Source organism: Pinus tabuliformis, chromosome 1_2 (assembly GCF_031772625.1).
Source record: "Pinus tabuliformis cultivar Carrire ecotype Pingquan chromosome 1_2, CPIR1, whole genome shotgun sequence".
NCBI classification, from domain to species: Eukaryota; Viridiplantae; Streptophyta; class Pinopsida; order Pinales; family Pinaceae; genus Pinus; species Pinus tabuliformis.
The window spans coordinates 464,839,596-464,855,664 of NC_142298.1; the positions used below are offsets into that span (position 1 = coordinate 464,839,596).

General features: G+C 35.5%; 1 protein-coding gene across 1 annotated transcript in view; it reads left to right on the plus strand.

Annotated features, from left to right (window-relative positions):
- Nucleotides 1–692: 692 nt before the first annotated feature.
- The window catches only part of LOC149206359 (antimicrobial ginkbilobin-2-like protein), a 54,665-nt gene continuing 39,288 nt past the window's right edge, over nt 693–16,069 (plus strand). The window contains exons 1-2 of the mRNA XM_089397672.1: nt 693–1,518; nt 1,608–1,733. Coding sequence (XP_089253798.1) covers nt 693–1,518; nt 1,608–1,733 — 952 coding nt within the window. The remainder of the gene's footprint in view (nt 1,519–1,607; nt 1,734–16,069) is intronic.

Below are 16,069 nucleotides of genomic sequence, written 5' to 3' on the forward strand. Positions count from 1 at the left end.
AAAATAAACTGTTGTTTTTGAAATGGGAGCAACTCAGAAACTGCCAAATGTAATGGTATCAAAAGGTAATCGTGACATAATAATTAATAAGAACTTGCATCATATGCACAATTAGAAAAAAAAACTCAAAAAGAAACTGGTGTTTTTGAAATGGGAGTTTCTGAAATGGGATTTAAGTTTTAACATGAAAAGAAATTTACAAATTCAACATTCCTAAAATTCTAATTTCAGAAAAAATGAAATTTAAAAAAAAGGTTGACAATTTGACAGCACTTCTTAAAAATTTTTAAGATATTATTCCAATTTTTTTTTTAAATGACAAAAATCAATTTTTAAATTTTTTTTGACTGATAAAATTTTCTCCCTACTTCTCTGACGTGTTCAATTTTGATCCCTGCAAGTCCTTACTGTATTTTCTTAATCTCCGATGACTCGAGTTGATGATGTATTGAATTACAATATATTGACTTTTAGCATGTGCTCCCAATCGGATTCGTGTTAGTTAGATTAAGCGCAGGGGGCCGAGCTTATGTTGACTGCAGGTTCGTTAAGTTTGTCAACGTGGCCAAACGTGCCCTCTCCGTCTATGTCGAAATTTCCAGTAAGTCGCTGCAAGCGGAGACTTCTACCAAAAAGGAAAAGTCGGTTCTCACACTCTTTTAAGTTCTCCGCGGATTGGTTTCAATAACAGAATGGCGGCCTCCTCCAACATGGTCTGTAATTACAAGGGGGAAATAATTCGTTTCCCCTTCACTGCAAAATCCAAGTTCTCTCTCTCCTTAATGCTCTTTCTACTAGCATTACCCATACACTCATTACCTCTGTCCGATAGTCCTACTCATCTCCAGGGATACAATTGCAGTGGCAGTGGAAGTGTCCTGCAAAGGAACCTGAATGTGGTTTTGAATTCATTGGTTGATAATGTTAACAAGACGGGCTACAGTGAATCAATTTATGGACAAAACGGAGATGAGATTTATGGTGTTGCTCAGTGCAGGGGAGATCTGAATGCCTCTGCTTGTCGGGGATGCGTTTCAAAGGCTATAGAGCATTTAGATTTATGTAATGGGAGTCTCGGTTACGCAAGCATTTTACTCACTGGATGCATTTTGAGATATGCCACTCACAACTATTATTCAAAATTAAATGTATCGGATGCATCCCAAGCGATCTTTGCGTCCTGCGATGACATTACAATAAACGGCACAGACGCAAGGCGTGTCAAGGATTGGAAAATTGCTTCTCTTTTGGAGAGGCTTATCGAGAAAGCTGTGTCCAGTAAGGTGGGTTACAGTACACTAAGTGATTGTGGGGTTTATTCTCTGGCTCAATGTGAGAGAACACTTAGTATGAGCGAATGTAATGAGTGCCTGAACAATATGTACAATTATTTGGGCTCCTGTCCAGCTGGAACAACCCAAGGACTCGCCTTCTTCGATAACTGTGTAATAGCTTATGACAGCCACAAGTTTTATGGTGATGGCGTGCCTCTGCTCTCAGCATCAAGGGCAACAGAAGGTAATATTGTCATACATATTTAGATCAGCAGGAGAATCTCAAAAGAATTTGCTAATTCAGTTTAGTGATGCCAATTATTCATACTTCAGGAAAACATCACCCAAAGGTGTTGGGATTGAGCGTTGGTGGCGTGGCTGGTGCGGTGGTGTTGGTTGGGCTGGTTGTATTTTGGAAACGGAAAGCTACCAATTCCAGCAATAGGAAAGAGGTTCCAGGTAGGATTTTATTTTTAAAAAAGAAAGTGTGTTTTTTCAATTAGTTTCAAAGAAATGAAAAATCAACCTCTTTTACGGATGTTGAAGTAAGCATTTTATGAATTAGAAATATACTCTATCGTGATGTTTTAGATATTACTCAACCATGATCTCTGCGACCATATTAGTTAAAATGCGAAAATTTAGGAAAGATTTTAAGGTATTTTAAGGTTTGCAAGTTTGCGTGAGTTTAATAAATTGTGCTGGTATAAATGTATTGGTAAGTATAATCCCAAACTTATCTGTAATCCGTCTAGATTAATTTTAATTCGGGGTTTATCAAGTCTCGAGAGGAGGTGCAAACTTTTCCTCAGATTTTGCATTCAAAATAGAGGTTTGCACCTCAAGAGATTTGATTTTTCTGGAGGCTCGTTTGATCCGGAGTTAAGATGGATTTAGGATGGTACATAATAATAATTAGATTGATTTTTAAATAGCCCTGACATTAAATTAAAAATGTTAAATGTTAAGTGTTAAACATTACGAATCTTTCCATTCATGACAATTCCTTTCCAAATGTCTTGAGTGTTTTTTGTTTTTGTTTTATATATCTATGGCTATTAACTCATGGAAATTTTTTAACTTGGGATCATTTCCAAAGAAGGGAATTTCAAGGATTGGGTTTTTTATCACTATGTCAAAAAAAAGTCAAAGGATATTACTTATTTATTGAATGTTTTTTTTTTTTCTACTCTTCTTTTGGATAAAGCCATTACCATTTTGTAGACAATCAGATCAATCGAGTAATAGCATATATTTCATAATAGCAATTTTCTCATACAATCATTAACAAGGATTGAGAATTACTTCTCGGGTTTATTGTATGGGAGATTAAAAAGAGAGAAATAAAAAAAATTCAAACACCTTTCAACCTCGAAAGATTTTGATTGGAAAAGAATTGAGAAAAATATAAAAGAATCAATTCTTGGATGAAATTGTTCTACTGAGGACTTGGCATACAATTCTCAAGAGGCCTCACTTCTTCAAGCCCTTAGCATTTCTCCTATAGTTTCTACTCCAATTTCTGCTCCATACCTCCCTCGATCCTCTAGCCTAAACCATTGGAAGCCTCCTCCTAGGGGATTCATTAAAATTAATCTTGACAATGCATCTAACTGAAACCCTAATCCAACTATTTTTGGCATGTGTTTAGGGATTGGAATGGACTAGTGCTCAAAATCTATGCAGGCCTCTTAGGAATTAACAACAATAATGATCCATAGTTATTTCCTCTAGAATTTTGCATACTAGTAGCCATCAAAAGTTACTTTGGAAATATATATATATATATATATATATATATATGTTTTTTCCCTTTGGAAAATTCGTAATTTTCATTAATCAAGGAAAATTCGTAATTTTCATTAATCAAAGAAAATTACATTTTGTAGATGCAAAAGCATACGTTGTATGTGAGGCATAAAGCCCATCAAATTTAATATAGTCAAAATATGGTGTACTCCACGTAGGGAGACATTGCATTGTCACTGAAGCTTAAAAAAAAAAACTCTACGTAGAGAGTATTAAACTATCATATATAATTTTATTATGCATAAATAAAATTATATAAATAAAAAAGTATTGACAGGGTCCTTCAGAGCAGGTTATTCTGTAATGCCTATATAAGGTCTATGGTAGTGCTGATGGAAGGTTCCATATCTCTGCTCCTAGATCATCCATGTCCCTATAGGTCTGTGCGCTGCTTCCTTGGATAGGAGATCGGCAGCTGTGTTTCGCTCCCTGTATATATGATGACAAACAAAAGTGTCAAAAATATTGATGAGTCTATGAACCTCATCCATAATATGTCTCAGAGAATATGCATTGCAATTTGCAGTTTTGTTTATCCAATTGCACACAATTTTTGAGTCCCCATATAATTGTAAGTTTCTGCAATGTTTTTCCAGTGCAAATTGTATGGTATATTTGGCTGTGATAAGCTCGGAAAAATTGTTTGTGCCCCTGCCCAGTCCCATTTGTATTTTGAAATAATGAGATTCTGAAAGGTGTAGTATGGCACCACCCCCATAGCCAATGTCTTGTGCTGAGCCGTCAAAATAAGCCCAAGGATGTGAGTGATTTATGCTTTCAGGGATAATATGTCTGGGAGTAGAATTTGATTCATCCTTGGGAATGATTTGGTAATCAGATAGAATGCGGGCTGTGATAGTTGACCAATGGGGGTTGCGGGGGGGGAGTTCTGAAAAATATATCGATTTCGGGCAATCGAGATAGCCCAACATGTGAGAATAGGGACATTTCTGGCTTTTTTCAGGGAGGCAGCAGTCCACCATGAGTCCTAGGCCTCTCGAACTATTAAGCCCTGCCATTGAGGGAGAGAGGGTAGGTGTGAGTGTATAGAATTCCATAGATATTTTATAGCTGGGCACATGAGGAAGAGATGATCAACAGTTTTGTTATCTGACTTGCATAGAACGCACTAGAAGGGTCCATGGAAAGACCTTTTGCTTAAGTTGAATTTTTGGAAATATTATTATTGAAGGGGATTCTCAATTATTAATAGGAATGATAAAAATATTAGAGAATGAATTGTCCCTATCAAAAGTTCCAATATGTTGGAGGTTAGATGGAGGCTAAAAGGAGGCCTATAGAAAATTCAAACACTCCTAAAAGATGTTTCTACTACACCAATTAAACATGTGAGAAGGATTGGAAACAAAATCTTATCAATAAATTGAAAAATGAAGACAATAAATATACCAATTTTCCCTTAGACACTCAGTGGAATGAAAATATTTATGAGCCACTCAAATCACAATTCCTATGTATTGAAGTGGACAATCACCTCCCCACACTGGGTGATAATAATAGGCAAACATGGAGATTTAATGAGATGTGATGGGAAAAGGCCATGGAGGTTTAGGTAGCTAGCTATATGGAAATTCCCTTCAATAGGCACCGGGAACTTCATCACGGCATAATGTTCGACATTCTACCATTTGATATAGTAGTTAGCTCCACTGGAAAACATCATTTTGTTGAGAAGATTCTCATCCAAACTATTTTCATGGCATGTATTGGAACTTTAGAGTAAGGACAAAAAACTATTGAGAAGAATTTTGTCAGACAAGCCTGCACACCTGGATTATTGGTGTGATTTGTATATTAACTGGATACTTGTTGAAGATTGATAGTTTCTCAATAATATATAGTGTCATTTTATTCTTTCTGAGCTTAAAATCATGGGTGAAAGGTATATCTAAGAAGGACCCTCTCTATATTGATACCATAGACAACAAATAAGCATATATAAATGGGTTCTCTATCCTTCGCTAACGCATCAAATGTAGTTCCCCAAGTGGTCAAATTAGGCAAAAGGTATGGGAGGTGGGCATAAAGCCCATGATTTTAGTTTTAAAAGCAATTTAACTATGTTTTCTAAAACAAGGTGGTTCACTCCATTTTTTCTCAACCCTTCATGCTTTTCTTCATTTGTTTATCTTTTTTGTTACTCCTTATTCTATGGTTTCTATAAGCTAAAGTGATTTTCTATTTCTATGTTCATTTCTCTCAATCATCTTTCTATGTTTGTCTTGTGTTTTCTTTTAGTTTCATATTGGTCAAGGCCTCTAAAGAGAAGGGTGATATACTTGACATCATTTAGGTCAATTCTCCATTGAAATATATGGATCCTCTTTAATTTATTATTAAATATGACAATAACAAATTCGTTGTGATAATTTATATTGTTATTTCAATTTTCCTTGCAAATTGTTAAATTGTTCTAGGAGATATTATCTTTTTATTTTTTCTATTTATTTCAGATAGTATAAATGGATAAACTCTCTATCATCATGCTCCTAGTGTGGTTTCTCATGTGATAAACTACTAAAAATAAATTATAATGTATGCTTTATTTTTCTCAAGTAATATAATCTCTATTTGATTTACCTAAGAAAAAAGAGGAAAAAGAAATAGAGCTGTTCAATCTAACCCTTTATAGCCTATAACCATTCCTAAGAAAGCTTACACTTTCACCCCTCTTAAAGCCATATATTCTCAATTTGTTGTAATCCCCATATTATTGAGCAACCATTCACCATGGGTCTAGCCTTTACTTTTGCAATCAAGCAATACCTCACACTTCATTCAACCTAAATCCCTAGTATCTTTCTTTTTAGTGTATTTACCATGTTTATTAAAAAAATTAAGAAAGACTAAAGCACCACATGTCATTGTCATCTATGTCATTGTTCCTAATATACTATTTTTGAATATCTTAAACTCAGCTGGAAATCATTTTATGATAAATGGTATGATATGTTCAACTTAGTTTTGAAAAGTGAGAAATTTTACACTCTTGGGCATGCATGGAAGTAAGAAAGAATGGGCTAAAACTAGGGGATATGGTTTGGTTAAGGTAGTTCTTTCATCAATGTACTTATTCCTTGAATTCATCATTTTATGTGCTTAATATTACAACAAGTCTATTAGTTCTAAAGATGGGAGCCCAGTGATCCTGTTATAACCTTGCATCCCCTAAAAGAAATGGTGTGTGTTTCACCAAGTATTGTCCATATTAACCGAAATGTACATAGGGAAAAATTCTTCAATTCATCACGGGAACAACGAAATGATTTATTTTCTATATCTAGGGAGAGGAAAAGTATTTGCTCAAAATGATCCCCTTATCAAGGAAATATTTTTTCTGAAAAAGTGATGGATAAAATTTCTACCATTCACTTCCTAAAACCAAAGAACAAAGTAAAACTGAAAATCCAACATTTTCACGATTATTTTGTGATGGTTTCATGCAAGGGAATAAGAGTTAGATGCTCATGGACATCATTGCTTATCCAGGATTTGATATGACAATATTTATCTAATTTTGTATACAAACAAGTCCTATTTGTATACAATATATGCTAGTAGCAGCGAACCTATGTCGTGTTTTTTTTTTAACTCTTTTACCTTATAAGAGAGTATGGAAATATATTTTAATGGAAAGATGTGGTATAATATATATGAATATAAATAGATAAAGTTATTGTATATAGAAGCTATTCTACATATATTATTATCATTATATAATATTACATTTTTATATAATAGACTATGCATTAATATATATTACTTATCTTAGGAAGACATTCTAGTTAATTAAGAGAATAATTTCAACCACTGACTAACATAGAAGCTATATTAATTTGAACAAACATCATAAATCCAACTAACAAACAATATCTAAAATAATACAAGAAAATAAGTCACATAAAGGTTACATATGATGAAGAAAATCGGGTATTAAGCATAAGACAAGTAGGAGTTAATATCTCCAACACCCTCCCTTAACCACACTTGCCATTGATCTTAGTTTGGTAAATTATTCATCAATGTCTTTAATTATTTTGAAATATTTTAGATTGAATTCCATCAAGTTATCTCCTAACCCTCATAAAGGTGTAGCTCCCAAGTTGAATTCCTATGTTCCTGAATTTCCATCACCCTGAATTCTGAAATCAAGGATCTCCCAAATTCAATTGTTGAACAATCTTCTGCAAGTTGTCTCGTGACCTCACTATTACACTACAAACCACATACAGGTCTCTACAACTAATGAGTGATACTTCCCTAAATACACAACTTTTAAACTAAATGGAAAATCATCCTACTAAGTTTTACTTCCACTTGATTCCTTAAAGATACAAATGCTTTAGAAAACTATTTCAATTCCTTGTGTGTAATGACTGAACTATTAGTCATTTTATGGACTTACTTCCATCTACTGAGATACATCAGTATCATCCGCTATAGTCGTAATTTATGTAGGAAAACAAAATAGATATTGAATGTATCAAAGTTAGTCATACATTATAACCTTGTTGGCGGAAAAGTTTAAATTAAGTTTGACCTAGGGTTTTGCCTAGGGTGCCAACAAAAGTCTTCGTGTAGTCTAGCAATTTGTTGACATTTTCACTCCCTTTGATCAAAGGAGCGTCTCACTTGAGGCGAGCCAGAACCATAGAAAGGTGTAAAGGATCTAGACGTAATTATGTAAGTAACTTGCACAACCATTAAAGCATTCATTCACAACTATTTAACTCATGCATTGAACTAGAAATAAACATAAGAGATTTTTTAAAAAAGTGGTAAAAATACACAAATAATTGACAAAAGTCCCATTCTCCATTAAAACAATAGAACCTAATTGTAATAACATTTATCCCTTACATCTTTTGGCACATGATAGACTTGCGACCAACATTAAAAATCAAAACAACTATCATAATGGATCATTGCATATCCTAATCTGCATACAAGCAATCGCTCTCCCACACAACCCAGATCCTTAACATTACAACAAAATATGAACCTCTATAGAGAAGTTCAAATTCTACAAAAAGGTCCAAATTCTGCAGAACTGTCTAGAACTTTCTAAACTGTTAACACTTCTTTCTCGCTGCTCTTCATCCTCTTTTATAGCCACACTCACTTGATTTATTCTTTGGTCCCTCACTCGCTTGATCCATGGTTTTCCAATACCTCAGGCCATTAACTTGGTTCACTGCTGATTGTATCAAAATTGAATATTGGTTCTTTAGTGCATGCCCTTATTTTAGTTTACGCAAGTCCCAAAACATATATTCCATTTCCACTTTAATTTTTCGGTGCTCTATTTCTCGCAGCTTTGTCCATAATATCCTCCACAGCTGCTATTCCTTAAAAAATAAAGGACCCAACAGGCACTGACCACAACCCATTGAATCTCCCTTGAGTAAATTTGCTTCTATTGCTGGATCTGAACTCTATGCAAAGAGGCTTCTTCTTGGATCTATTGCAGTAATTTCAAATGAAGGACCTAACTCTGGAACATTTTGAAGAGCAGACTCTTTGAATGCTGTATAGGCAGAAACATATGAGTTTCATGAGTCTAACAAGGTAAACACTTTGCTCGAAAATTATTCCACTGTCTATGCACTAAGATCAATGGGTTTTGACTACATGAGTTCCTGAAGCTACTTATCAACAATAGTAGAGAGTGTGCTCAAAGTAAGGAAGTGTTTATTTGCTTATGGGTGAAGGTCATCGAGAAATCGCTTTAATTCTTGAGCCGTGTCTTCCAATTGGCGGATATGGGCATCTATAATGTAAACTTGATCAAGAGGTTTCTTCTTTACCTTGATATTGGTAGTTGCAAGTGCTTGCTGGAACATTTGTTGAAGATTCTCATGCAAGGGATCAAGAGTTGCATTCTTCTTTGCAAGAACGCCATTGTCGTATGAAATTTGGCAGAACATGTGTTGAGACTCCTTCATAATCTATGGTAAAGTGGCGTGGATAGAAGTGTCAGTCTGAATGTCATTAATGGCATTATCTTGATAGAGCACTAAAGTGTCTGATAAAAAATGTTGCATAGTGATGATAGTGTCCTAGAGCTCGATATGTTTAGTAACAAGTTGCTTGCATGTCGCGTCAACAAAAGTGCAATATTCAGTAGGGGAGCATGCAACGAGATCTTCACATTGAACTTTGGCATAGGGAGTAAGAGAAAGCCATATTGACTTCAGTTGAGAGTGAACATTACCTACCTGAGTCTCTAATCTATATTTCTCAAAACACAACTTTGTTTGGAATGTAGTGGAGACATTAAGTTGATGTTGTTTTTCTTCTCAAGTGACTTGAAGGTTGGTGCACCTAGTCTTTGTATGAGCCAACTGATGCTCCAACTGAGAGATTGAAGCATGACTAAACTAAAAAAATTGTAATGAAGACCAGGTACTAAGGATGTTAGCTGAAACCATGTCTGCTGGTGGAATTTACAATTGCAGTGGTTGGTCACTAGCAAGTGAATGCTCTGATTGGTCCTGTAGTGAATATTCATGTTCGACGCCTGTCTTTTTGATTCTGCGCAATTCTATGAAGAATAGGGGCTAGAATAATAGTAATGAGGTCATGCTGCTGGGAAGCAAGGGAAATCAATTGGAGACACTGGTTAGGGTATTTCATAAATCCAGCCACTTTCTCAGTAGAAATGGATGAAGTGGTTGAAGGAGATGGATGAGATGAAGTGGTAATGGGAGGAGGATTGGTTGATGGTGGGGAGATGACAATAGTAAGAAAACCAACAGAATGAACAAGAGTAGAGCCAGTTTCTATATATCTTGGCTCGGCTGCAATGGTAGGTGAATATGGATGGTTTGATACAATTTCTTTTGATGAATGAGGTGTCTTAGAGGTTGCATGTAGGGATAAGGGTTGTTCTTCCTCAATGGGAACAACATGATTAGTGGAGGGTGGCTCGACATCAAGGTCAATTATGGTATGGTAGTAGGTGAGATGGTGGAGGTGATGGTAGGGGGTGTAGTGCACATAGGGGTGGCTTGACATACCTGAAGAGTTTGTTGAACATAAGATTCGACCATAGACCAAGTAACATAGGCTGAACTGACATAGTCCTTAGCCTTCTTCTACTAGGGTTGGAGATCTCCAAATACATCTTCAGAATCTTTACGCGATGATGAAGGGACATCTTTGGTAGGCTTCATTGCAACAATGTTTGAATCTGGCCATCCTGCAACCATGACATGACCCAGGAGGAGAGTATTGTTCGAGTTGAGGGAGCGACAACTGTGAAATGGTTATTGTTGCAACATCTATTTTGTTGAACCAATTGCCAAATTCTTGATCATTGAATTCATTTTTAATGGTATCTTCAGTTTTTCACCAAGGGGCATACACATTTGCAATAGGTTCATCTTTCTCAATTGTGGCGATGTCACAACCTTGTGGAGCACACTATTTAGACATAACTAGAGGAAGTAGTAAAAAACCAAAAATAAAGTATGTAGGTAGAGCATAAGCATAATTAAAAACTTCCAATAACTCATGAAGGAGATAGCTAGACAAATTCAGTTGATCACCTCAGATGCAAGCTTCTTTAAATGCAATGGCATCTAATGTGCATTCGCCTCTGGTGTAATGTTGCATGATTTTGGTGGCAATAATTGTACTAGCACTGAAAATTGACATATTATTGATCATATCGAGGACAACTCCTTGGAATTTACTTGTGGTTTGATACTTCTTATACAAATTTTTCTCATATATCTTCTTACCATGCTTAGTGTTTTTTTGAAAATATGAGCTCACGTTGGCACCATAAAAAAACAATCTTGTGATTCTGTGAATATCTATGATATGAATGGGGTATTCCTAGTCCAACCAAAGAGAACCCCATGAGGGTGACTTATTAGAAACTTGGTGTAGCACATTACCTCACCAGTGTTGCAAAAAATAGTAAATCACACAAAAGGAGGAGAGTAGACTAATTTAAGGGATGAAAGACTATTTTTACTTTCATGGTAGAGCAGGCATTACGACGAGCGTTAGGCTCCATAAAAACTTCAGTCCAGAGCATAGGGGAAAAAGTGGGGTCATAGATGTCGTTACCAATAAGATGGGCTTTATCATACTTCCCCAAGAGGTCATCCTCGTAGTGAATATGAGATTCAATAGGGAATAAACTAGCAACATTTATAACTTGGTAGACCATGGTTATAGAATGAAAGGTGTACACAAAATGAACAGGGGGTGATGAGGCAAGGAGAATTCATGAATAGGCGATAGCAGAGCCATAGTAGAAACTAAGAATGCATGAAGGAAAAATTTGGAAATGAAGATGAAGAGGAGGAATATAAAACAATCGTTTGGGTGGGGGACTTAGCCATTAGACATAGGAAATTCAAATTAAATTTAAATTACTGGTAGGCAATCTAGAAACATACGATGAATGTTGTGACGTAATAGAAAATGTAATGGTAGAAGGAAATATTATCGAGAATTGGGAGACATATTTGGTAAATAAATCTGACATGACGGGGAATAATGTCAAATAAGACAAGCATTAATGACATTGATAAGACAAAATAGGACAAAATATCCCTCACCACATGAGGTTGTGGTGGGTCACAACTAAAAAGACATCAAACTTGCAGAAAGGACAAAAAAAACAAAAACTACTAACTTGTCAAAAGACTTATTGAAGCTACTACCCTAAATCCTACTTATTACTATCACAAGGAGAGGACACATTAATTCAAGGGTGGAACAAAAAAATAGGGTTTCATGTGAGCGCCATTCACCCATCCAGAGAAAATCATATCTTCGAGTTGAGAAAGTCGAACAACACCAGAATATTTGATTTCCGCATCATAAAAAGGACCCAACCAATTCATTTGAAGCTTACCAGGATGCTTGTGATACTTGTTGTCATAGAGAAATACTTGATCGCCCACAAAAAAATATATTTTTTTATTGTGTCGATTATGCCAAGCCTTTTGGCGCTCCTTCTCAATAGCTTGATGAAAATGAGCAAGAAATCGAGACTCATCCAATTGCAATAATTCATGCACTCATTCAGGAATGGACTCATCTTCATACATTCGAGTTGCATGAGAAATAAAAAGATTAGGAACAATAAACTCAATAGGACAATAATTTCTTTTCCATAAACTAGTTCAAAAGTAGTATCTTGGTGCAACAGTTTGACTGTAGTTCAGTAGGCCCACAAAGTAGCAGGAACTTGTTCATCCCAATCATCTATTTTTGTGGAACAAATCTTGGTAAGCCCTTTCTCTAAAATTTTATTAAAATATTCAACAATACCATTAGCTTACGGATGATAAGGAGTGCTATTATGATGTTGTATCATGAAATTATGCATTAGAGGCTAAACGGTTTCATTAATGAAATGGGAACTTGGATCAATGGTAATTCTTCATGAGCAACCAAAACTAGTAAAAATGTTTTCAAAGATAAATCAAGTAGCCATATCAAAAATGTAATATTTAACCAAAGTAGCTTCTACCAAACTAGTTAAATAATTTGTTGCAGAAATTATATATCGAGCGTGTGAATGATGAGAAAGATGGTGGATGGGCCCAATAAAATCCACAACCCATTTTTCAAAAGTAGCAAGAGCCTGGTCTAGATGCAAGGGTATTTCATCGTGACATGACAGTCGGCCAACCTGTTAACATACATCGTAAGCCTTGGAATATTCTTTTACATCCTTAAAGAGAGTCAGCCACCAAAGGTAAGCTTGAAAGACCTTTCAAGCGATATCTTTCCCTCCAACATGACATTCCCATAATACACCTTCACGTTCATGATCAAGGATACAACGGACAAAAACTTGATCAAGTCTCATCTTATATAGTTGACCCATAATAAGTTGATATTTCATTGCTCTGACCAAAAAATGTTTCTTTTGCACACTATTATAATCACAAGGGAATTAAAATGAAATAAGAAAAGTGATAATATCTTCTAAGTAATCAAGGACATCTTCAATATGAAACAAATGAGCATATGATAACTAGTCATCAATTGATCCCCCCGATTCTCTTGACTCTAACCTGGAAAAAATGTCTCGCCCCACATTAGATCTTCCTGGCTTGAAAATCACCTCAAAATTAAACTTTAAATAACAATAACCAACGAAAAATTCTTCCCTCAAGCACAAGTTTGTTAACTAAATATTTCAGCATAGAGTGATCTGTGAAAAACTTGAATGGACCTCCCAAAAAATAATGTCATAATTTTGGAGAGAATAAACCATAGCTAAAGATTCCCATTTTGTAGTAGTATAATTATTCTCTACGTCGGAAAGTTTCCTACTTCCAAAGTAGATAAGATGATCCAAGTTTCCTTCGCCTCGTTGCGTTAGTATATCTCCCAAGGGAATTCTGAATGCATCAACATGGACATGGAATTTCTTATTCTAGTCAGTGTAATCCAGGATAGGTGCATTGTCAAGATTCTCCTTCAAAGTATCAAATGCAACATCCAATTCAGGATCCCACAAAAAGTGTTCATATTTCTCCAAAATATTCTCAAGCAGTGCTGTGATTGAGGCATAAATTCTTATAAACCTGCAATAATAACCAGTATGTCCCAAAGTCGACCGCAACTGTAAGACAAAAGTAGGTAGCAACATATTTAGTATTACCACAACCTTAGTAGGGTCCACACCCCAATAAAGATCCAAAATGCACAACAAAAATGCATTTCTTCAAGTTCAAAGATATTTGAAGTTATCTACATCTATCAAACATAAGCCTCAGCAAGCTAGCATGATTCTTGAGCAAGATATAAACAATTCAATAATCCATATAAACTTCAGGAAACTTATGTATGTATTCACGGAAAGCAACAATAACAATTCACGAAAAAACAACTGGGGCATTCTTCAATCCAAAGGGCATAACATTATAAACATAGGGTCACCTTTCAGTAGTGAAGGTGGTCTTCTTCTTATTTTCTTCCGCAATGCAAACTTGATGATACCCAGAGAAAACATCTGTAAAATAATGGGCCTTATTACCCCCATCATTATCCAAGACCTCATCACTAAAATGAGTTGGAAACAGGTCATGCACACATGCAATGTTCAAATTGCGATAGTCAACACATACTCAAATTTCCTTTGAATTCTTCTTATCCTAAATGACAATGGTAATTATCCACTCAACTTCATGAAACGGAAATATAATGCCAGTAACTAGAATTTTGTCAATTTCCCTCTTCACTATCTTCTTGACTCACAAATTCAATCTATATGGTCAATGCTTAACTGGTTTCACATTTGGCTTCAATGCGATTTTCATTTCTCCCAAGTTCCCTTTTATCCCCTTCAATTCTAGGACATAGCAAGGGAATAAATCCTCATTTTCTTTAAGAAGGTCAAATATTTCTCGAGTGGTCTGGTCATCCTAATAATCCCCAATAGAAGCAAGCTTCGGTTTATCTTCGGCCCCAACATGCATCTTCTTCAACTTGAGAGGTTTCAGATGTGGAGCATCATGTATAGGATCATCTTTTATTTTTCGTTCTCCTTCAGATTCTTTAGAGGAAAAATATTCTAGCTCCTCTCGGTCATCATCCATATCGTTATTAACTTTACTGCAAACAACAACTTCATGAAATCCTAAGTCAGATTGGTGTGTAAATTCTCCATACCTACTGCATTCTGCTAAAATATCCACACCTAAAAAAATACTCCCCTGATAGCTCTAAGGGCTTGTGCTATCTTTTCAACAGTGTTAGAGAATGAAAAGTAATCTTTTCATCAGTGTTAGAGAATGAGAAGTAATGTACAGAACTAGATAGACAACACCTCCCAATTATCTTTTTTCGTTTCAACTCCTCCTGCAAATACCAAGCTTTCAAAATGCTTCCCAAAGAATGGATAAATAAATGTGGCCATATTCAACTGTTAGGCCATCAACCTGCCATATGGAACAACAATGCACAACATGTTCTTGGGGGCAGGTACGACCATCATAAGTGTGGATTTTTCTTAGAATCTCATTTGGTGGAAGACACCAATAAATGAAAACAACCTTAGTTGTGTTCCAATCTTGAAGCTGATCTCGATGGGATTCCCACCACCTTGTGGGCATTATTTGCAAAGCTACATTCATTAAAGGAATCCTTTAACTTTCCTCTATACAAGAATCAATTTCTTTAATAAAATTGACAACATAATTAGTAGCATTGAAAATATGATACTCACATACCATAGTACCAATCCAACGGACACATTGAATAATGGCACAATGTAAGAACTAAGTTCATGAGCACCTTGCTAGAAATATTCCATCGTAGCCTTGAATCCAATTTTGGTACTTTGAATACTACACCAATTGATAAATCCAGTTGCTGTGGGATTAATATATTATTATCACCTCCCAACAGTGAGGTGGTATAATTGATACAAGACATTAGGTGACTCAACCTCATCGACCGGTTCAGTAAATCTCAGGCCTTGATGAAAATCAAGTGGTTGTATAATGTGCATACCATCCACCTCAAAAGTCATAGTTTCACGCTTCAAATCAATGACTAAATAATTCTCGAAAGCCTAGTCAATGCCCATTAGTATCAATAACTTCAAAATCTCCATAAATTTTGACACCAAATATATCAACTTCAACATGCTCTAATATTACAACAAGAAGAATGCAATATTGATTTTCCATCCGCAACTTAATAGGGGAGAAGACCAACTTGGGTTTTCCGAGAAATTCCTAAGTTTTCCTCGGTATAATATTAACATCTAAGCCCAAATCCAACATGAATCCTTAATTTTAAAACCTGCAATCTGAGCATCCACTTGAAACTCCCTTCCAGTTTGCTTCTTGTTCCATCACACCCTCCTAGAATGTCACTCAGGTAAATTTGTGGAAATTGGTTCGTAAGAAAACACATCATCCTTAGCGGTAGTCTTTAACCTTTTCCACAACTAACCTATGTTTTGTTCATCATTCATAATT